The sequence below is a fragment of the Coregonus lavaretus genome (genome assembly GCF_964263955.1).
Source record: "Coregonus lavaretus genome assembly, chromosome: 2".
Lineage (NCBI taxonomy): Eukaryota > Metazoa > Chordata > Actinopteri > Salmoniformes > Salmonidae > Coregonus > Coregonus lavaretus.
Genome location: NC_139989.1, coordinates 9,779,097 through 9,802,368, shown reverse-complemented (window position 1 = coordinate 9,802,368; position 23,272 = coordinate 9,779,097). Strand labels below are relative to the sequence as shown.

The window sequence follows — 23,272 nt, the reverse complement described above, 5'->3', positions numbered from 1 at the left end:
CATGGTATTCAACCACTTCTAAAGAATAATTAACTACCAACCTGTCCATATGTGGAGTCAGTCAAATCAGAGCAATCACTTGCAGAGTCACTGAATGATACTTACATCTGCCATTCAGCATGTTTTGGTCCATTCTTGCTGGGGACATAGGATGATTGGGAATGGGAATGTCTTCCAACCTCTTATCGCCACACTATGTGTGGTTGGTCTTGTCTTGCTTACCAATCTTGAAAAAAACGAATAAACTAATTCCATTGAGTTAGTATAGTATATAATTCCCTTGCCAAATGAAATACAAGACATAAATGAAAAAAAAAAGATCCTGTGCAATCATACATTTAAAATAGTTGTATAGCTATATCTATAATATAGAAAATATATATTTTAAAAAAATATTAACAAAAAATACTTTATAGCAACCATATGCGATTATGACATCAAAATGTTATCATAAGACACAAGCACATTTCCCGTTTTGTAACAACGACCTAACAATTATTCAGCTCATGTCAGAAATTGTTTAGATATAAAAAATAAATAGATTTGATAATTTTCTGGTTTATATACCTATTTGAAATCGTCACCGTTTTTTCATTCTTTGGTTATTTGCACATGGTTTGAAACAAATCAATGCTAGGCATCACAGTAGGCTAGTTAAGGCAGCTAGGGGAAGTGCTAGCTAAAGTGCTACACCTTATGTCATCCTTATAATTTACATTTTAGTCATTTAGCAGACGCTCTTATCCAGAGCGACAGAGTGCATACATTTACACAGGAAGCGGCACAGGTCCTAATCCAGGCACCTGTCATCTCCCGTCTGGATTACTGCAACTCGCTGTTGGCTGGGCTCCCTGCCTGTGCCATCAAACCCCTACAACTCATCCAGAATGCCGCAGCCCGTCTGGTGTTCAACCTTCCCAAGTTCTCTCACGTCACCCCGCTCCTCCGCACACTCCACTGGCTTCCAGTTGAAGCACGCATCTGCTACAAGACCATGGTGCTTGCCTACGGAGCTGTGAGGGGAACGGCACCTCCGTACCTTCAGGCTCTGATCAGTCCCTACACCCAAACGAGGGCATTGCGTTCATCCACCTCTGGCCTGCTGGCTCCCCTACCTCTGCGGAAGCATAGTTCCCGCTCAGCCCAGTCAAAACTGTTCGCTGCTCTGGCACCCCAATGGTGGAACAAGCTCCCTCACGACGCCAGGACAGCGGAGTCACTCACCACCTTCCGGAGACATTTGAAACCCCACCTCTTTAAGGAATACCTGGGATAGGATAAAGTAATCCTTCTACCCCCCCCCCCCCTTACCCCAACCCCCCCCCCCCCCCCCCCCCCCAAAAAAAAACAAAACATTGTAAAGTGGTTATCCCACTGGCTATAAGGTGAATGCACCAATTTGTAAGTCGCTCTGGATAAGAGCGTCTGCTAAATTACGTAAATGTAAATGATTTATTGTATTTTTAAAATACTTTTTCATATTATAATGTGTTGCTATCCCTGCGGTTTTATGGATGTCCTCATTTCAGAGTTTTCCTGTGGAGAATGCCATCCATGTCTAGAGTTTTGAAGGCATATGGTGAATTTTCAGAGGTCTACACATCCAAGTTTCAACATGTCTTGTCAACATGCACTGGCACAAGTTCACTGACTTGGTAGCTTGTTCTCGCGGGAGTAGGTCATGTGACACCAAAAGGGCAGGAGTTCTCGCGCTGGGTGCTCCAGTATTGTAAACCATAGAAAAAAAAATGAATTTCTATGTTGTAAACAACATGGCGCATCACGGACTAAGCAACTTCGGTCTGGTATTATCTTGAAAACATCGGCAGCGAAAACGGCGCATCATCCACAGATAACAACCGTTTTGTTAAACTGACTCGTGACAACATAATTGGCAAGTTATTTAGCTTAATATACCACCGGAGAGAACAGCACCAAATAACTGTCAAGCGCGTGTAACGCGTTATACTTAAAACAGTGTAGGTTTAGGCGAGGCTAGCTGGCTTAGCTAGCTAGCTAGCTAGTCAGAAAATTCATCCGATGGTTAGCTCGTTTTTTGTAACTAACGTTAGAGCAAGTAGCTTGATGATTTATGGCACTGCATTTTCTTAGCTAGCTAAGTATTTTGGTAGTAGTTGTATGTGTGTCAAGAAGACACGGTTAATCTCTTACACGTCAGGCAGCTCACCCATACACAGGTTAACATATTTATTTTAAAGTAACTATCCAGTGTTTCCATATTGCTATGAAGTATGACTTATAATTAATTACAACATCAGTGAAATAGTTTTCCTTCCAAAAAATGGTAATTAAAGCAGCTAAGTTATATGTAACTTTTTGGCGACACGACCAAATTCACATTGAAAAGCTATTTCACATCGGTTTAGATGGTACAATATTTCTCTATATAACTATTAGAATCTTAGTAACCAGCAAATGGCAGAGCGATTTCTGCATATTGCACCTTTAAGTATGTTAATAAGCAGCTTTTCTGTGTTCGAATGGTGTGAGTGTAACCCAACTACAGAATGGTGTGGTTTTATATGTCATGAAAAATATTTATGCAAGTAGACAGCTGATTTGGCAGTTCATTCTCCTCATGATGACATCATCCTCTATGAGGAATTAGCAAGCATCAGAGCCATATACACTGAGTGTCCAAAACATTAGGAACACCTTCCTAATATTGCGTTGCACCCCCTTTTGCCCACAGAACAGCCCCCACCCCATCCCCCTCTTTTACGCTGCTGCTACTCTGTTTATTATTTATGCATAGTCACTTTAACTCTACCCACATGTACATATTACCTCAATTACCTAGACTAGCCGGTGCCCCCGCACATTTACTCTGTACCGGTACCCCCTGTATATAGCCTCCCAACTGTTCTTTTATTTTACTGCTGCTCTTTAGTTATTTGCTTTTATTTTTTTACTTAACACTTTATTTTATTTTACTTTTTCTTTAAAAAACTGCATTGTTGGTTAAGGGCTTGTAAGTAAGCATTTCACTGTAATGTCTACACCTGTTGTATTCGGCGCATGTGGCAAATAACATTTGATTTGATTTGAATTCGTCGGGGCATGGACTCTACAAGGTGTCGAAAGCGTTCCACAGGGATGCTGGCCCATGTTGACTCCAATGCTTCCCACAGTTGTGTCAAGTTAGCTGGTGGACCATTCTTGATTCACACAGGAAACTGTTGTGTGAAAAACCCTTCAGCGTTGCAGTTCTTGACACAATCAAACCGTTCAAAGGCGCTTCAATCTTTTGTCTTGCCCATTCACCCTCTGAATGGCAAACATACACAATCCATGTTTCATTTGTCTCAAGGCTTAAAGCTGCAATATGTCACTTTTTGGCGACCCAAACAAATTCACAGAAATGTTTTATAGACCTGTCATTTTCTTTTTTTGTTATACTTTTTACCCCCTTTCCTCCCCAATTTCATGATATCCAATTGGTAGTTACAGTCTTGTTCCATCGCTGCAACTACCGTACGGACTCGGGAGAGGCGAAGGTCGAGAGCCATGCGTCCTCTGAAACACGACCCCACCAAGCCGTACTGCTTCTTGACAAGCTGCTCGCTTAACCCGGAAGCCAGCCGCACCAATGTGTCGAAGGAAACGCTGTACAGCTGGCGACCGAAGTCAGCCACAAGGAGTCGCTAAAGCGCGATGGGACAAGGACATCCCAGCCGGCCAAACCCTCCCCTAACCCGAATGACGCTGGGTCTCCCGGTCGCGGCCGGCTGCGACACTGCCCGGGATCGAACCCGGATCTGTAGTGACGCCTCAAGCACTGCGATGCAGTGCCTTAGACCGCTGCGCCACTCGGGAGGCCCAATCTGTCTTTCTCATTGGAAGCAAGTCTAAGAAGCGGTAGATCTGTTCTATGTATGCTATTTCTATGCTTCCCGTTCTTAAGTTTCGTTTTTGCGTCTTTTGTTTTTGTTTTTGTACACCAGCTTCAAACAGCTGAAAATACAATATTTTTGGTTATGGAAAATATATTTCACAGAGGTTTAGATGGTTCTATACACTACACTTGCTTGTTTTGTCACATAAACTGAAATTAATCGAACTATTAGAATTTTTGCAACTAGGCAATGGCGGAGTGATTTCTGCATAGTGGGGAAATATATATATATATATATAAACACAGGAAATGATGTTTTTTACTGCACTGGGCCTTTACAGCATTTGTCATCATTATTCACTTCTCATAGACAACAACATTGACTTCCCTGGCAGGCTCTCGGTCTATGGGCTCTCAGTCTAGTTCTGGGATGTCCGGCGGTCGGGGCTCCAGCGGCAACCCTGACCAGTCTGAAGCGGAATCCAACCAGAGCAGCAGCAGCAATAACAGTAACAGCAGTAGAGGTCGCCGATCAGCTGAGGGACAGCAGGGTGACAGGCAGTCAACAGCAGAGGAGGACGTCGATTTAGCTCAAGTGCTGGCTTACTTATTGAGGAGGTAAGTTGAAGCTGAGACTGGGAGACAGTCTGACCATAGCCTGTACAGTAGCTAAAGAGTAGACCTAGCACTAAAGAAGTGCTCTTTGCTCCATGTAAAAAAAAAAAATACTCAACACAAACTCACATTACTGCTTCTCAGCAGAAGGGAAAACAAAACTTTTTCCATCATCATAGCGCTTATAAGGAAATTAGGCCAATGCAGAATGGAGTACTTGCTCCTCTGGAGTTGGATTCTATGTGTAGCCTAGTCCTAATTCATGTCAATGAGCACAAGTGTTTCCCCATCCCTCTCCCCATCTTTGTGTGTACATGAAGGGGCCAGGTGAGGCTGGTCCATGGGAGTGGAGCAACAGGCCTGCAGCTCGTCCAGTCGTATTCGGACTCTGACGAGGACAGCGATGGGGCCTGGGAGGGGCGCCTAGGAGACCGTTACAACCCTCCCGGTAAACCAAGCTGGGTGTCATTGTTTGAGTGTGCACTAGTCACATTAATCCTACTTTTTATTTTGTGTGCAAGCAATGGAAGAAAAACAACCAAAAAACATAATGCTATTCCTTTTATCTGATATAGTGCTATTCATATAGATATTCCAATGCACTTGACGCCACAGTTACATTTAAAATGAAAAGTATTGGCATGTTTGTTTCACAAGTGTGTATACCTACTTGCATGCCCCAATGGTCTCTTGCTGACTGCTGCTGTGTCTTGTGTCTTGACAGTGGACTCCCAGCCAGACACTCAGGAGTTGGACCGGAGTGAAATCCGGACTCAGATCCTCCTGACCACAGCCTCATCTGACCTGAAAGGGAGGCAAAGCTTCACCCACATGCTGACAGAGGTGAGGGCAAGCATTGTCATGTTGGGTCTGCTGTGTTCCTCAGGTCTAGAGGGTGACTCTGATTTGTGTTATTCTTTTAGAGGGAACAAGGCCGGTGTCGAGGCTCCAGTTTTTCTCACGGAGAGTGCAGTCGCATTCGCTCACAGTGAGTATTACCAAAAAGCTGCACATCCACACGCTAAAACTAATTGCGTGAAAGGGGATGTCTTATGAATTGTTACACTTAAAAGTTCCAATGAATAAAGCCTTATTTATCAGACCATTGACCTGAATGTTGTTGCTGAAATCCCTTGGTGTTCCGTTTGCATTTCTCCTCAGTTTCCTGCCCAATCATGTGGCACACAAGGACACATACCAGCAGAAAGCATTCTGTGGTGTGTACAGTGACGATGGCAACATGTTCCTCTCTGCCTGCCAAGGTAAGGACGTGAACACAACCATTACAGTGGACTGGGAAAACGATTCAAATTCCTTTAGTTCTTAACCACATCGCTGTGTTTACATGTACATTTACAAAATGGATATTAAAACAATGTCAAATTTTTATTTGTAGTGACCACTGATTTCTAACACATGCATCCCTTCCCTGGCTTTCCTAGACCAGAACATCCGTTTGTATGACACAAGTAGGGGGCGCTTTAACCTGAAGCAGACTGTGAAGGCCAGGGACGTGGGCTGGAGCGTTCTGGACGTATGCTTCACCCCCGACTCCCACAACGTGCTCTACTCCAGCTGGTCTGATTACAGTAAGGCTAGGTCACCAGTGTGAAAATACCACCCACACTGGGGGGTGCTGATATTTCAGTCACCCTGACCTTACCACAGATGAAGGAATGTGTAGGATTATAACTTAATTTGAAGATAGGGAGGTGGGAGGACAGCGCTTCAACCAACATGAGACGAGGTGCAGTCGGTAATCACAGCTATGTCGATCTAAAGAAAGAAAGAAAAAAACTAAATTCTTTCTCATTTTGAAACAAATGATTTCTAAACATTAAAACTGATGTTTTTTGCCATCACGATCTTCACCAGAATATGTCTATTTTGGGCTTCTTGTCATGATGTCATTGGGGTGTATTGTTGTGTATTTTGTACTGATGTGTGCTTTCTTGTACCCCTCTAGTTCATGTCTGCAGTGTAGATGGAGACAGTGAAACCCACACCGCCCTGGACCTCAAGTTAGTGTTTCCCCTCATAGTACTTATAGCTTAACCAATCAGGTAATAAACCATTCTACCTGCAATCCTCTTCATTCACAAGGATGCATGACCTTGGAACTAGCCATCATCTCAACTGTCCATTGTTCATTTTGTGTGCCACTAATGGAGCAACAGGAACCATTTAAATTAGATTAGTTCATAATGTATTACATGGAAAGCTGAGCGCCTCCATTTATGTGATTTTCCATTTACTTCCTGCTCTTTGGGCCAAATCCTAACTAAATGCCTTCTTTGTACCTTCAACTTTTACTTAAGTTATATGAATTCATGTCGAGGGGAGACTTGCACTAGCCTCGTGAGCCACCCTGATGAATGGTTCGCTGCATCAGGGCGGCTCGCAAGGCTACTTTTCCACTGAACTTTGAGTTACACGCATGTTTCTCTGAAGAGAGCAGCACCATTTTAGGCCTGTTATTTCCATGGGTTGTAGATGATGTTCCATAATTGGAGATGTCTCAGTGGGGGAGGCTGGTTAATGTTCTGTTCTTCCCTCTTAGCCCAGACGAGAGGAGGTTCTGTGTCTTCTCTCTGGCTGCCTCCACAGACGGAAAAGAGATCCTTGGAGGGTTAATGCACCCAATTTATTAATCCCAATTTTCAGATCAATTTAGGGCCGCGTTTAAAGCATACAGTACATCTCTCACTCTCCGTTTCTGTATTTTCTTCACAGAGCAAACGATGGCTGCCTCTACGTCTTTGATCGTGAACAGAATAAGAGAACCCTTAAGGTCTGTCTGTGTGTCTGTCTGTGTGTCTGTCTGTGTGTGTGTCTGTGTGTGTGTGTGTGTCTGCTTATGGACCATATTTGCTGTTGCTGTTGACATTGGCACTGCAAGTATTTAGTCACACCCTGGTCACCCTCTGTCTGCCCACCAAGCTTCACACCATCGCCTTGCTGACGATAGAGCCATCCCTCCTCACTGGGTTGACCTCTGCCATCTGTCCTCTCTCTCGCTCTCTCTCTGTCTTACACACACTCTCTCTCCCCCCCTCTTCCTTTCTTTCTTCCCCCCTCGCTCCTCTTCCCTCCTCCCCTTCTCCTCAGATTGATGCTCACGAGGACGACGTGAACGCGGTGGCGTTTGCTGACAGCTCGTCTCAGCTGCTGTTCTCGGGCAGCGACGACGCGCTCTGCAAGGTGTGGGACAGGCGGACGCTGCGGGAGGACAGACCCCAGCCCGTGGGCCAGCTGTCTGGACACAGAGACGGCATCACCTTCATACACAGCAAGGTAATAGAAAAAAACTCTACCTGTGTGTGTATGTGTCCAGCATTTGTAATCACCCTCATACACAGTAAGATACAATGTATGTAATCATCCATATCAATTCTATTCGAATACATACAGTGCCCACAGAAAGTATTCATACCCTTTGACTTATTCCACATTTTGTTGTGTTACAGCCTGAATTCAACATGGATTAAATATATTTTTCTCAGCAATCTACACACAATACCGCATAATGAGAAAGTGAAAACATGTTTTAGCAAATGTATTGAAAATGAAATACAGCAATATCTAATTTAAATAAGTATTCATACCCCTAAGTCAATACTTTGTTAAAGCACCTTTGGCGGCGATTACAGCTTTGAGTCGTCTTGGGTGTCTGTATCAGCTTTGCACATCTGGATTTGGGACTTCCACCCATTCTTCCTTTCAGATTTTCTCAAGCTCTGTTAAGTTAGATGGGGAGTGGCGGTGAACAGCAATCTTCAAGTCTTTGCCCAGATGTTCAATGGGATTCAAGTCTGGGTTTTGGCTGGGCCACTCAAGGGCTTTTACATTTTTGTTCTGAAGCCATTCCAGCGTTGGTTTGGCTGTATGCTTGGGGTCATTGTCCTGTTGGAATGTAAATCTTCGCCCGAGTCCAAGGTCATTTGCACTCTGAAGCAGGTACTCATCAAGGATTTGCCTGTATTTGGCTCCATTCATTGTTCCCTCTATCCTTACCAGTCACCCAGTCCCTGCTGCTGAAAAGCATCCCCATTGCATGATGCTGCCACCACCAGGCTTCACGGTTGGTATGGTGTTAGACGGGTGATGAGCTGTGCCTGGTTTTCTCCAGACATAGCGGTATGCGTTCAGGCCAAAGAGTAAAATTATTCTCATTAGACCACAGAATCTTTTGCCTTATGCTCTGTCTTTCATGTTCCTTTTTGCAAACTCCAGGCGTGCTGTCGTGCCTTTTTCTCAGGAGTGGCTTCTGTCTGGCCACTCTCCCATAAAGCCCAGATTGGTGACATGTTGTAGAGACTGTTGTCCTTCTGGCAGGTTCTCCCATCTCAGCCAAGGAACTCTGTAGTTCTGTCAGAGTGGTCATTGGGTTCTTGGTCACCTCCCTGACCAAGGTCGCTCTTGCCCGGTTGCAGAGTTTGGTCGGATGGCCAGTTCTAGGTAGTTCCATATTTTATCAATTTCCCAATGATTGAGACCACTGTGCTCTTGGAAACTTTCAACACTCTAGAAATAGTTGTATACCCTTCCCGAGATATAAGGGGATACCTAGTCAGTTGCACAACTGAATGCATTCAACCGAAATGTGTCTTCCGCATTTAACCCAACCCCTCTGAATTTTACATTTACATTTTAGTCATTTATCAGACGTTCTTATCCAGAGCGACTTACAGTAGTGAGTGCATACATTTTCATACTTTTTCTTTCGTACTGATCCCCCGTGGGAATCGAACCCACAACCTTTGCATTGCAAGCGCCATCAACTGAGCCACACGGGACCAGATATATGCCTCATCAAAATTATATCTTGGTGATCTACGGACATTTCCTCGGACTTCATCATATCGTTTCTGCTTTGACATGCACTGTCAACTGTGGGACCTTATATATAGACAGGTGTTTCTTTCTAAATTTACATTTACATTTTCGTCATTTAGCAGACACTCTTATCCATAGCGACTTACAAATTGGTGCATTCACCTTATGATAGCCAGTGGGACAACCACTTTACAACATATATATACAGTGGGGGAAAAGGTATTTAGTCAGCCACCAATTGTGCAAGTTCTCCCACTTAAAAATATGAGAGAGGCCTGTAATTTTCATCATACAGTGAGGGAAAAAAGTATTTGATCCCCTGCTGATTTTGTATGTTTGCCCACTGACAAAGAAATGATCAGTCTATAATTTTAATGGTAGGTTTATTTGAACAGTGAGAGACAGAATAACAACAAACAAATCCAGAAAAACGCATGTCAAAAATGTTATAAATTGATTTGCATTTTAATGAGGGAAATAAGTATTTGACCCCTCTGCAAAACATGACTTAGTACTTGGTGGCAAAACCCTTGTTGGCAATCACAGAGGTCAGACGTTTCTTGTAGTTGGCCACCAGGTTTGCACACATCTCAGGAGGGATTTTGTCCCACTCCTCTTTGCAGATCTTCTCCAAGTCATTAAGGTTTCAAGGCTGACGTTTGGCAACTCAAACCTTCAGCTCCCTCCACAGATTTTCTGTGGGATTAAGGTCTGGAGACTGGCTAGGCCACTCCAGGACCTTAATGTCCTTCTTCTTGAGCCACTCCTTTGTTGCCTTGGCCATGTGTTTTGGGTCAATGTCATGCTGGAATACCCATCCACGACCCATTTTCAATGCCCTGGCTGACGGAAGGAGGTTCTCACCCAAGATTTGATGGTACATGGCCCCGTCCATCGTCCCTTTGATGCGGTGAAGTTGTCCTGTCCCCTTAGCAGAAAAACACCCCCAAAGCATAATGTTTCCACCTCCATGTTTGACGGTGGGGATGGTGTTCTTGGGGTCATAGGTAGCATTCCTCCTCCTCCAAACACGGCGAGTTGAGTTGATGCCAAAGAGCTCCATTTTGGTCTCATCTGACCACAACACTTTCACCCAGTTCTCCTCTAAATCATTCAGATGTTCATTGGCAAACTTCAGACGGGCATGTATATGTGCTTTCTTGAGCAGGGGGACCTTGCGTGCACTGCAGGATTTCAGTCCTTCACGGCGTAGTGTATTACCAATTGTTTTCTTGGTGACTATGGTCCCAGCTGCCTTGAGATCATTGACAAGATCCTCCCGTGTAGTTCTGGGCTGATTCCTCACCGTTCTCATGATCATTGCAACTCCATGTGGTGAGATCTTGCATGGAGCCTCAGGCCGAGGGAGATTGACAGTTCTTTTGTGTTTCTTCCATTTGCGAATAATCGCACCAACTGTTGTCACCTTCTCACCAAGCTGCTTGGCGATGGTCATGTAGCCCATTCCAGCCTTGCGTAGGTCTACAATCTTGTCCCTGACATCCTTGGAGAGCTCTTTGGTCTTGGCCATGGTGGAGAGTTTGGAATCTGATTGATTGATTGCTTCTGTGGACAGGTGTCTTTTATACAGGTAACAAACTGAGATTAGGAGCACTCCCTTTAAGAGTGTGCTCCTAATCTCAGCTCGTTACCTGTATAAAAGACACCTGGGAGCCAGAAATCTTTCTGATTGAGAGGGGGTCAAATACTTATTTCCCTCATTAAAATGCAAATCAATTTATAATAATAATAATAATAATATGCCATTTAGCAGACGCTTTTATCCAAAGCGATTTACAGTCATGCGTGCATACATTTTTTTTTGTTTATGGGTGGTCCCGGGGATCGAACCCACTACCTTGGCGTTACAAGCGCCGTGCTCTACCAGCTGAGCTACAGAGGACCTCATTTATAACATTTTTGACATGCGTTTTTCTGGATTGTTTTGTTGTTATTCTGTCTCTCACTGTTCAAATAAACCTACCATTAAAATCAAAGACTGATCATGACTTTGTCAGTGGGCAAACGTACAAACTCAGCAGGGGATCAAATACTTTTTTCCCTCACTGTAGGTACACGTCAACTATGACAGACAAAATTAGATTTGTTTTCTCCAGAAAATCACATTGTAGGATTTTTAATGAATTTATTTGCAAATTATGGTGGAAAATAAGTATTTGGTCAATAACAAAAGTTTCTCAATACTTTGTTATATACCCTTTGTTGGCAATGACACAGGTCAAACGTTTTCTGTAAGTCTTAATCTGTTAATTATTTATGCATAGTCACTTTAACTCTACCCACATGTACATATTACCTCAACTACCTCAACTAGCCGGTGCCCCCGCACATTGACTCTGCAATGGTACCCCCCTGTATATATAGCCTCCCTACTGTCACTTTATTTTACTTCTGCTCTTTTTTTTTTCTCAACACTTTTTTGTTGTTGTTTTATTACTTTTTTTGTTAAAAATAAATGCACTGTTGGTTAAGGGCTGTAAGTAAGCATTTCACTGTAATGTCTGCACCTGTTGTATTCGGCGCATGTGACCAATAAAATTTGATTTGATTCACAAGGTTTTCACACACTGTTGCTGGTATTTTGGCCCATTCCTCCATGCAGATCTCCTCTAGAGCAGTGATGTTTTGGGGCTGTCGCTGGGCAACACGGATTTTCAACTCCCTCCAAAGATTTTCTATGGGGTTGAGATCTGGAGACTGGCTAGGCCACTCCAGGACCTTGAAATGCTTCTTACGAAGCCACTCCTTCGTTGCCCGGGCGGTGTGTTTGGGATCATTGTCATGCTGAAAGACCCAGCCACGTTTCATCTTCAATGCCCTTGCTGATGGAAGGAGGTTTTCACTCAAAATCTCACGATACATGGCCCCATTCATTCTTTCCTTTACACGGATCAGTCGTCCTGGTCCCTTTTCAGAAAAACAGCCCCAAAGCATGATGTTTCCACCCCCATGCTTCACAGTAGGTATGGTGTTATTTGGATGCAACTCAGCATTCTTTGTCCTCCAAACACGACGAGTTGAGTTTTTACCAAAAAGTTATATTTTGGTTTCATCTGACCATATGACATTCTCCCAATCCTCTTCTGGATCATCCAAATGCACTCTAGCAAACTTCAGACGGGCCTGGACATGTACTGGCTTAAGCAGGGGGACACGTCTGGCACTGCAGGATTTGAGTCCCTGGCGGCGTAGTGTGTTACTGATGGTAGGCTTTGTTTACTTTGGTCCCAGCTCTCTGCAGGTCATTCACTAGGTCCCCCCATGTGGTTCTGGGATTTTTGCTCACCGTTCTTGTGATCATTTTGACCCCACGGGGTGAGATCTTGCGTGGAGCCCCAGATCAAGGGAGATTATCAGTGGTCTTGTATGTCTTCCATTTCCTAATAATTGCTCCCACAGTTGATTTCTTCAAACCAAGCTGCTTACCTATTGCAGATTCAGTCTTCCCAGCCTGGTGCAGGTCTACAATTTTGTTTCCGGTGTCCTTTGACAGCTCTTTGGTCTTGGCCATAGTGGAGTTTGGAGTGTGACTGTTTGAGGTTGTGGACAGGTGTCTTTTATACTGATAACAAGTTCAAACAGGTGCCATTAATACAGGTAACGAGTGGAGGACAGAGGAGCCTCTTAAAGAAGAAGTTACAGGTCTGTGAGAGCCAGAAATCTTGCTTGTTTGTAGGTGACCAAATACTGATTTTCCACCATAATTTGCAAATAAATTCATAAAAAATCCTACAATGTGATTTTCTGGATTTCTTTTCTCAATTTGTCTGTCATAGTTGACGTGTACCTATGATGAAAATTACAGGCCTCTCTCATCTTTTTAAGTGGGAGAACATGCACAATTGGTGGCTGACTAAATACTTTTTCTCCCCACTGTGTATATATATATATATATATATATATATATATATATATATATATATAAATAAAAAATTGGGAGGGGGAGGGTAGAAGGATTACTTTTATCCTATCCCAGGTATTCCTTAAAGAGGTGGGGTTTCAAGTGTCTCCGGAAGGTGGTTTGTGACTCCGCTGTCCTGGCGTCTTGAGGGAGCTTGTTCCACCATTGGGGTGCCAGAGCAGCGAACAGTTTTGACTGGGCTGAGCGGGAACTGTGCTTCCGCAGAGGTAGGGGGGCCAGCAGGCCAGAGGTGGATGAACGCAATGCCCTCGTTTGGGTGTAGGGACTGATCAGAGCCTGAAGGTACGGAGGTGCCGTTCCCCTCACAGCGCCGTAGGCAAGCACCATGGTCTTGTAGCAGATGCGAGCTTCAACTGGAAGCCAGTGGAGTGTGCGGAGGAGCGGGGTGACGTGAGACAACTTGGGAAGGTTGAACACCAGACGGGCTGTAGCGTTCTGGATGAGTTGTAGGGGTTTAATGGCACAGGCAGGGAGCCCAGCCAACAGCGAGTTGCTGTAATCCAGACGGGAGATGACAAGTGCCTGGATTAGGACCTGTGCCGCTTCCTGTGTAAGGTAGGGTCGTACTCTGCGAATGTTGTAGAGCATGAACCTACAGGATCGGGTCACCGCTTTGATGTTAGCGAAGAACGACAGGGTGTTGTCCAGGGTCACACCAAGGTTCTTTGCACTCTGGGAGGAGGACAGAACGGAGTTGTCAACCATGATGGCGAGATCATGGAGCGGGCAGTCCTTCCCCGGGAGGAAGAGCAGCTCTGTCTTGCTGAGGTTCAGCTTGTCCAAACAATTGAATTGGCCGCAGGTGTACTCCAATCAAGTTGTAGTGACATCTCAAGGATGATCAAGGGAAATTGGATGCACCTCAGCTCAATTTGGAGTGTCATAGCAAAGGGGTGTGAATACTTATGTAAATTAGATGTTTATGTACTTCATTTTCAATAAATGTGCAAACATTTCTAAAAACATGTTTTCACTTTGTTGTTATGGGGTATTGTGTGTACAGTCGTGGTCAAAAGTTTTGAGAATGACACAAGTATTGGTCTTCACAAAGTTTTCTGCTTCAGTGTTTTTAGATATTTTTGTCAGATGTTACTATGGTATACTGAAGTATAATTACAAGCATTCCATAAGTGTCAAAGGCTTTTATTGACAATTATATAACGTTTATGCAAAGAGTCAATATTTGCAGTGTTGACCCTTCTTTTTCAAGACCTCTGCAATCCACCCTGGCATGCTGTCAATTCACTTCTGGGCCACATCCTGACTGATGGCAGCCCATTATTGCATAATCAATGCTTGGAGTTTGTCAGAATTTGTGGGTTTTTGTTTGTCTACCCGCCTCTTGAGGATTGACCACAAGTTCTCAATGGGATTAAGGTCTGGGGAGTTTCCTGGCCATGGACCCAAAATGTTGATGTTTTGTTCCCCCGAGCCACTTAGTTATCACTTTTGCCTTATGGCAAGGTACTCCATCATGCTGGAAACAGCATTGTTCGTCACCAAACTGTTCTTGGATGGTTGGGAGAAGTTGCTCTCGGAGGATGTGTTGGTACCATTCTGTATTCATGGCTGTGTTCGTAGGCAAAATTGTGAGTGAGCCCACTCCCTTGGCTGAGAAGCAACCCCACACATGAATGGTCTCAGGATGCTTTACTGTTGGCATGACACAGGACTGATGGTAGCGCTCACCTTGTCTTCTCCGGACAAGCTTTTTTCCGGATGCCCCAAACAATCGGAAAGGGGATTCATCAGAGAAAATGACTTTACCCCAGTCCTCAGCAGTCCAATCCCTGTACCTTTTGCAGAATATCAGTCTGTCCCTGATGTTTTTCCTGGAGAGAAGTGGCTTCCTCGCTGCCCTTCTTGACACCAGGCCATCCTCCAAAATTATTTGCCTCACTGTGCGTGCAGATGCACTCACACCTGCCTGCTGCCATTCCTGAGCATGCTCTGCACTGGTGGTGCCCCGATCCCGCAAGTTAATCAAATTTAGGAGACGGTCCTGGCGCTTGCTGGACTTTCTTGGGCGCCCTGAAGCCTTCTTCACAACAATTGAACCTCTCTCCTTGAAGTTCTTGATGATCCGATAAATGGTTGATTTAGGTGCAATCTTACTAGCCGCAATATCCTTGCTTGTGAAGCCCTTTTTGTGCAAAGCAATGATGACAGCACGTGTTTCCTTGCAGCTAACCATGGTTAAGAGGAAGAACAGTGATTTCAAGCACCACCCTCCTTTTAAAGCTTCCAGTCTGTTATTCTAACTCAATCAGCATGACCGAGTGATCTCCAGCCTTGTCCTCGTCAACACGCTCACCTGTGTTAACGAGAGAATCACTGACATGATGTCAGCTGGTCCTTTTGTGGCAGTGCTGAAATGCAGTGGAAATGTTTTTTTTGGGATTAAGTTCATTTTCATGGCCAAGAGGGACTTTGCAATTCATCTGATCACTCTTCATAACATTCTGGAGCAAATTGCCATCATAAAAACTGAGGCAGCAGACTTTGTGAAAATTTCATATTTGTGTCATTCTCAAAGCTTTTTCACGACTGTAGATGGGTGAAAAAAGTATAATATTGAATCGATTTTGGTCTCAGGCTGTAACACAACAACATATGGAATAAGTCAAGGGGTATGAATACTTTATGAAGGCACTGTACATTGTAAAATGTATTTTTTATACACTGTTTATACACATAACTGGACAGGTCAAAGCTATGCAGTGCTGTTTCACCAATCAGAAAGGGTTTCGATCAGTGAGTAAGGATGTATTATTAGTATTTTTACCCTCATGCTGTGATAACAACACCCTCTCTGTGTGTCCGTTGACTGCACAAATCACCCACAGGGACAACTATTTCTGTCAGGAAGAAAATCCATTATTAACCTGCCCTCTCCATCTTGCAGGGCGATGCACGTTATCTGATCAGTAACTCTAAGGACCAGTCCATCAAGCTGTGGGATGTGAGGAAGTTCTCCCCCAAGGAGGGCTTGGCGGCCTCACGGCTGGCCGTTACCCAGCAGAACTGGGACTACCGCTGGCAGCAGGTGCCCCAGAGAGGTGAGAGGCCTGGGGTGGAAGAGGGTCAGGGTGTTTGGGGTAGGGGATTATGGACGTTTGAGGCAAAAAGGTTATTGTACAGTACTGGTTCCTCTTCTATCTTAGATTAGCAAGTGGGCCACTCCAACTCCACTCCAACTGCAATCTTCAATCATAACGTACTATGCAAGTATGCATGATGATTAAATCGATCCAACCATTATTATAATATATTTTTTACTTTGTAACCCATTTCCTCCCCAATTTCGTGATATCCAATTGGTAGTTACAGTCTTGTCCCATCGCTGCAACTCCCGTACGGACTCGGGAGAGGCGAAGGTCGCGAGCCATGCGTCCTCCGAAACACGACCCTGCCAAGCCGCACTGCTTCTTGACACACTGCTCGCTTAACCCGAAAGCCAGCCGCACCAATGTGTCAAAGGAAACACTGTACAGCTGGTAACCGAAGCCAGCGTACATGCGCCCGGCCCGCCATAAGGAGTCGCTAGAGCGCGATGGGACAAGGACATCCCGGCCGGCCAAACCCTCCCCTAATCCGGACAGCGCTGGGCCAATTGTGCGCCGCCTCATGGGTCTCCCGGTCGGCTGCGACACAGCCTGGGATCGAACCCAGGTATGTAGTGATGCCTCAAGCACTGTGATGTAGTGCCTTAGACCGCTGTGCCACTCGGGAGGCCGATCCAACCATTATTGCAACATTTATTTGAAGATTTGTGGCTTTTGGGCTGGGTTTGGCAACCTGGCTCCCATCACTACTCTAGATTTAACATTTGCATTCAGAACATCTCATAATTGCTTTATCAAGTATTGATGACATGGGTCTACCTACAGTTAACACTGGGAATTGCTAGGGACCTCTCGATATGATATTATCACGATACTTAGGTGCCGATACGATATGTATTGCGATTCTATACGTATCATAATTCTATATGTTTTGCAATTCGATGTTCCAAACATATTGCTCATTATATGTCTGCTGCCGAGGGACAAGACAAAGCTATACAAAAAAGTTTTTTGGAGGTGAAAGTGCTCAAAACATGTTGGCTCACCATTTAAAGCTGAAATCCTTAATGATGAAACAGCCACGTCCATTTGTGATATTACAACAACAAAGAAGTTACTGCTAACAGCGAACACTGTTTTTCCCCCTCTGACATCATTGCACGCGTGATAGAAGAGCACAGTATGTACTGCAATTTATTTTACCATGCTGCGCAACGCTCCTCAGCTCGGCAACAAAAACAATGATGGTGGGGTGGCAAGTGGCGCTGTTTCCCCCTACTGCGGATTCCATCTTTAAAAATAAGATTGAGAACTAGCTATAGGACATAGAGATAGTTAGAGGCACTATTGAGGCCATCTCTATTTTGAAGTAGTCCATTTTCTTCTACTTCTATGAGTTGGTAAACAAACTGAAAGGGTGCACACGGCCATCTAGAGTGTGTTGTTTGAACCGGTATAAAGCCAAGGTTGGTGATTTACTGCCACCTGCAGTTATGGAATGTTTCCTCACGAGTATAATCCATTGGCTGATCCCTCCTGGTGACCTGGATGGAATTATGTGATCCTTCCTTAACCCATAGGAAGTCCCACCCAGTTGACTGCTTGAAAATGGTGAAAGTCCTCAGTGGCGCTGCCCATGCTATAACAGGCTTTTGGGCACTAGAGTCCTCTATCTCTATGCTATACGGTGCTAAATACCAGCATTTTGGCACAGGTATATCCGAATAGCTAACGTTAACCAAGCAAAAATACGTTTAAAAAATATGCGCTATTTGGAGGCACAGTATCGATATAAAATGGCCAAAAATAATATCGCAATACTCTACTGTATTCATTTTCCCCCCATCCCTACCTACAGTCAATGTTCCCTCTAAGCTGTGCATGTGCGCGTGCGCAGTACATTTACATTTACGTCATTTAGCAGACGCTCTTATCCAGAGCGACTTACAGTTAGTGAGTACATACATATTTGTATTTATTTTTCATACTGGCCCCCCGCGGGAATCGAACCCACAACCCTGGCGTTGCAAACACCATGCTCTACCAACATCCCTGCCGGCCATTCCCTCCCCTACCCTGGACGACGCTGGGCCAATTGTGCGCCGCCCCATGAGTCTCCCGGTCACGGCCGGCTACGACAGAGCCTGGATTCGAACCAGGATCTCTAGTGGCACAGCTAGCACTGCGATGCAGTGCCTTAGACCACTGCGCCACTCAGTAGCCCCGAGACTGCCGCATAGAAATATCAGCCCACAGACAGAAGCACGAGATTGAACTTTACTCAACTTTCTAGAGCAGTAGTCACCAACTGGTCGATCTCCAAGGCATTCCTAGTCGATGGCTCAGATTACCGTGTCTGCCGTAACGTAGCAGACATAAAATAAAGCTACAGCAAAGTTGATATTTCAAAACATTTAAAACTATGACTAGAGAGAGACTGTCAACGAATACAGCAAAGAACTGCTGTTTTTATGCATGAGATCATGTTTAAGTTCTTACTCAACACTGTCAACACTTTAAAAAAAAAAACTTTTATAAGCCATAAAATGTGCATTCTTCCTATTTCCACTCAGCGCTAAAAAAAACACTGCAGCAGTAATGAATGAGTACAAAAGTGTATCTATAGGCTTGCGTTGTTATTATTAGCGGCTTGGGTCTTTTTTAATATCGAGGAATATTTATTTCACTTTCTCTGTTCATAGGAGTAACAACATGAATTTGTGCATGAGGCAGAAATAATGCAGTGCGACTCGAGTTTGGCCATCAGCTGGAAGACTGTGTCCTTTTTTGGTCAGTGTCAGTGGAGGAAAGGGAGAGCGGAGGGATGTTGAGAGGCGGACCCTCAGTCTGCTGCTCTCTCCCTCCGCTGAGACTGACCAATAAAAAGCAAATTATTTAAATGTATGCTCACTCAGCTGTGCCTCACAAGTAATACAACAACTGATCTATTACCGGTGTGATCATATAGCCTACCATAAATGTTTAAAAATCATTTAAAAAAATGGCCCAAACAAAAATGCAGGGCAATTCAAGCAAAGCTAATATGCAGTGATAATGTGTTGGGCCTATAGCTTACTGCACAAACCTCATTGCTACAGTATTGTTTTTAATTGGTTTATGTTGCATAGGCTTACGTTTTTTATGTTATAAAACAATTCTGAGTGGTAGATCTTGGCTTATATTTTGACTCAAAGTGATCTTGACTCAGAAAAGGTTGGTGACCACTGTTCTAGAGTTTTCCCTGTTAACACTATCAACGTTTCCCTTTACTGTGGCAATTGTGATCGAATCAACGCAATATTAGCTACTTCCAATGCAACATACCGAAACAAAATGAACTATGCAAGAAATGTTGTTGTAGGCAGACCGCATCCGAGTAGGATTCTATTGCAATGACGGGCACTACTCAGCCCGTACTCAACACAGACTGGTGCGGCATAAACAATCAGAGCTGCAGTAGGCCTATATGCAAATAGACCATTGCCATATATGGATCTGTGCCATTTACGTTGAACTGGACTGTGTTTACAGCATGAGCGGTCACGAGTAGATGCGCTTGTTTTGAGATCAAAGTGAGAGCTGCATGTAGCCACGTGCACATTTTGTTCTTCTCCTTTGCTAGTTAGTGAGTTATTAGCCCAGTTATAGATAATTTGTAGTCAGCAATAGGGTAGTGATTGCTTCCTACAAGAGCACAAAACATGTACATTTCTCGACACCTTTGAAATGCGAGTCAGGTGAATTGCTTTTTTTTTTGTCTTAAAGGGGCAGTGTTGTATTTTGAGACAGGCTTGAATAAGCTAAGTAGCCAATAGGCAGAGGGTAGCATAATTTGTCTGATTCTCTTTAATAATGGTATGGGAATAATTATGCATTTTATTTTGTAAAGTGGTTTCTTGCATCAAACAACACATTTTCAGTCATCTCCTTGTCTGAAGGACAAGTGGATAAATAGTTTGTCAAGCCCTGCATGTTTTTTTTTTTTTTAAGTCTCATGGAATGTAGGCCTACATTGAACACCACACATTGGCTGCTACTGTAGGCTGAATGATAGACCAGCTATTTCCATGTTAAAATGTTATGGGATGCATTTTCGCATTGTTTTTGATGGTAGTCCACTTTGGTAGGCCTACATTATGATCAAATAGCCACAGTAGCCTACATGGCCACTGTTAAAACAGTAATTTAAAGCTGGTACAGCATCAGTGATCACCGTAAACATGCGCTGGAAGTTGCACAGAATTTTCACAATGTTCAAGTTTTCGCTCAGCAGACCTGAAATTAGAGGGAACATTGCCTCTACAGTATCTTTGAGCATTCATCCTCTACTACACGTCCTATTGTAAATATTTAGCCATAAGGCAGCTGTATTTGACTGTGTAAATAGCAGGCAGTGTTGACTGACCTGTCGTTTGCCTGCTGTGCGTCTATCCGCCTGTCCTCCCAGCCCTGAAGAGACACAAGCTGACCGGCGACACCTCGGTGATGACCTACAGGGGTCACGGTGTTCTGCACACGCTCATACGCTGTCGTTTCTCCCCGGAGTTCACCACCGGACAGAGGTTCATCTACACCGGCTGCTCCACTGGGAAGATCATCGGTGAGTCACTACATTTACATTTTACATTTTAGTCATTTAGCAGACGCTCTTATCCAGAGCGACTTACATGAGCAATTAGGGTTAAGTGCCTTGCTTAAGGGCACATCGACAGATTTTTCACCTAGTCGGCTCAGGGATTAGAACCAGTGACCTTTCGGTTACTGGCACAACGCTCTTACCCACTAAGCTACCTGCCGCCCCACTATGCCTGGGTGTGGATGTGTGTGTGCGTGCATTGCGTGTGTGTGTTGAAGAGAGAAATATAGTTGGATTCTGTTTGTTTGTGTAAAATGTAAAGTGTGTACATATCTGTGTGGGAGAGAGAAATATTGTGTGTGTTTGTCAACACGTGTGCTAGAGGGAGTCAAAAGCATTGTAGAGGGGTCTAACGGACTGTGTGTGTCCAGTCTATGACGTGCTGACGGGCAGCGTGGTGACCAGACTCTCTGACCATGATGCGTGTGTGAGGGACGTCAGCTGGCATCCCTACCAGGACAACATCATCAGCAGCTCGGTAAGTCTCTCTAGCTGGCTCTGCTCCACAGCACTGAGGGGTTGGCGTCAATTCCAATTCATTTAAATGTATATGAATAAATTGAAAAGTCTACATAGACCATTCAGAATACCTATCTCATTAAATCAATGTGCTTGTAAGTTCTCTTATCTTTCCTGTCATTTAACATACTGTTCCTTTTCCTCCCTCTTTCCCACTTCCCTCTCTTTTTTTCTATTTCTCTCATACTATATCTCTTTCTTTTTCTTTATTTCTCTCATACTATATCTCTTTCTTTTTCTCTATTTCTCTCATACTATATCTCTTTCTTTTTTTCAAATCCTTCACAGTGGGACGGAGCAGTGCGTGTTTGGGAGCACAGGCAGACCCACCCGCTGGATGAGGAGAGGGACAGGGACTGAAAAAAGGACGGGAAGTGATGATGTCATAGGTGTGGGACAGCCTGACTGTGTCAGTCAGTGACATCACTCTCAGGAGAGGTGGAACCACAACAGAGGGAGAGAGGGAAAGAACAAGCTCACAGAGCAAACCGTGAAATCTCATTGATTCAATGCTGGAAAACAATAATTATAGTGTGATTGTGAAGTGTTAATCTCCCAATTCTACCTTCTTACTTCTCTGTGTTCGTGCAGAAGCCATTATTACCCCCCCTTTATTCGCCAATCTGCAGAGAACGGCAAAGTTTTAGCGAGACAGTTGAGGCATTGTCTTCTGACAGGTGGCGTTACTCCTACAGAGCACTAGTCCCTCCACCGACAGTGCAGACAGAACCACGCTATCTGACTTTAAGACAATGACAGTTAAGGAGAGTTGATGTCTCTTCTCATGCACCTAAGTATAGGCTAAAGAAGGCTAAAGCCTTTTCTAAGTTGAGCTGGAGTCTTTTATGCAGGACCTATTAAAGCTCAAAGCTAACTAAACGCTTGCTCTGAGAGCCCCCAACAAGCCTCTTAACCACAGTATGTTTTTGTTGCTTTGAGTAAAAAGCATCACCCAAATAATGTATGCTGTATGTAGAAGAAAACAATGTTATAAATTACAGGCGAATTGTGAACGGCCACAAAGACTTATGATGATAATTCTGTATAAGATATAATACTTTAATGGTATTAATGTCACGGGGTAAGAATAACTTATTTTGTAGTCCAATGTAAACAATTCCAATTCAAATATTTGAATTTGTGAATAATGTGTGTTGGGGTTTAAGACCGGGTGTGGTTTGGGGGAGGGTGTGTGTGTACGCGTGTGGATACCCACTGGACAAAAACTGGTTTCCATGTAATAAAAAATAAAACAATTTATGTGATGTTGAATCAACATGGAAAACTGATTTGGATTTACAAAAAGTCATCAACGTAAGGGAATTTCATGTTTTTTTCACAACTTTTAACCTAAATCCAATGATGAAATGCTTTGTTGATTTCACGTTAGCTGACGACTCAACCAAATGTAAATCAAAACTAGACATTAAAATGACGTCTGCCCAGTGGGTACACACATATTAATGTGTGTGTGTTTATATCGATGTTCGTGTTCCAATCTCTAAATTGTTTTACAATATCAATAAAACATTTATTTGAATGTATTCACCGGAGTTATTTTGTAAAAGTACATAAAACCTGCCAAATACAGTCATCAGAGATAAGATGAAGGAAATTGCCAGATTGCTATCAGGAAAGGTTATCCGATAGCTCAACTGGAATTGTTACTACTTTAGCCACCTGTCTTTGCAGTAATTTGCTTTACAGATGGGTTTTCACCAAAGTCGCTGCTTGAGCAATAGGAAGGAAGAGGGGAAAAAATTTAACACAATCAACAGCTTTAAATTAGTGGATAGCCTCCC

The 23,272-nt window shown here is 43.8% G+C and overlaps 1 protein-coding gene across 2 annotated transcripts; it reads left to right on the top strand.

Annotated features, from left to right (window-relative positions):
• The first annotated feature begins 1,736 nt into the window (after positions 1-1,736).
• Positions 1,737-23,014, top strand: dcaf11 (ddb1 and cul4 associated factor 11). 2 transcript variants are annotated; one of them, XM_084184212.1, is made up of 15 exons: positions 1,737-1,894; positions 4,252-4,474; positions 4,792-4,919; positions 5,196-5,314; positions 5,395-5,459; positions 5,633-5,733; positions 5,914-6,060; positions 6,438-6,492; positions 7,032-7,100; positions 7,205-7,262; positions 7,580-7,765; positions 16,156-16,309; positions 20,763-20,915; positions 21,323-21,429; positions 21,759-23,014. In XM_084184212.1, the coding sequence occupies exons 2-15, from the start codon at positions 4,263-4,265 to the stop codon at positions 21,828-21,830; spliced, it is 1,626 nt and encodes a 541-aa protein (XP_084040338.1). In that variant the 5' UTR covers positions 1,737-1,894; positions 4,252-4,262; the 3' UTR covers positions 21,831-23,014. The 2 variants fall into 2 exon arrangements, with proteins under 2 accessions (XP_084040338.1, XP_084040337.1); XM_084184211.1 differs by having other exon boundaries at positions 4,227-4,474.
• Positions 23,015-23,272: the final 258 nt, after the last annotated feature.

Excerpts from the sequence above, each read along its gene's own strand:
- dcaf11 (XM_084184212.1), top strand. The coding sequence starts at position 4,263 with ATGGGCTCTCAGTCTAGTTCTGGGATGTCCGGCGGTCGGGGCTCCAGC. Across the intron at positions 7,263-7,579 it reads AGAATAAGAGAACCCTTAAG|ATTGATGCTCACGAGGACGA; the intron begins GTCTGTCTGTGT and ends CCTTCTCCTCAG. Across the intron at positions 21,430-21,758 it reads ACAACATCATCAGCAGCTCG|TGGGACGGAGCAGTGCGTGT; the intron begins GTAAGTCTCTCT and ends AATCCTTCACAG.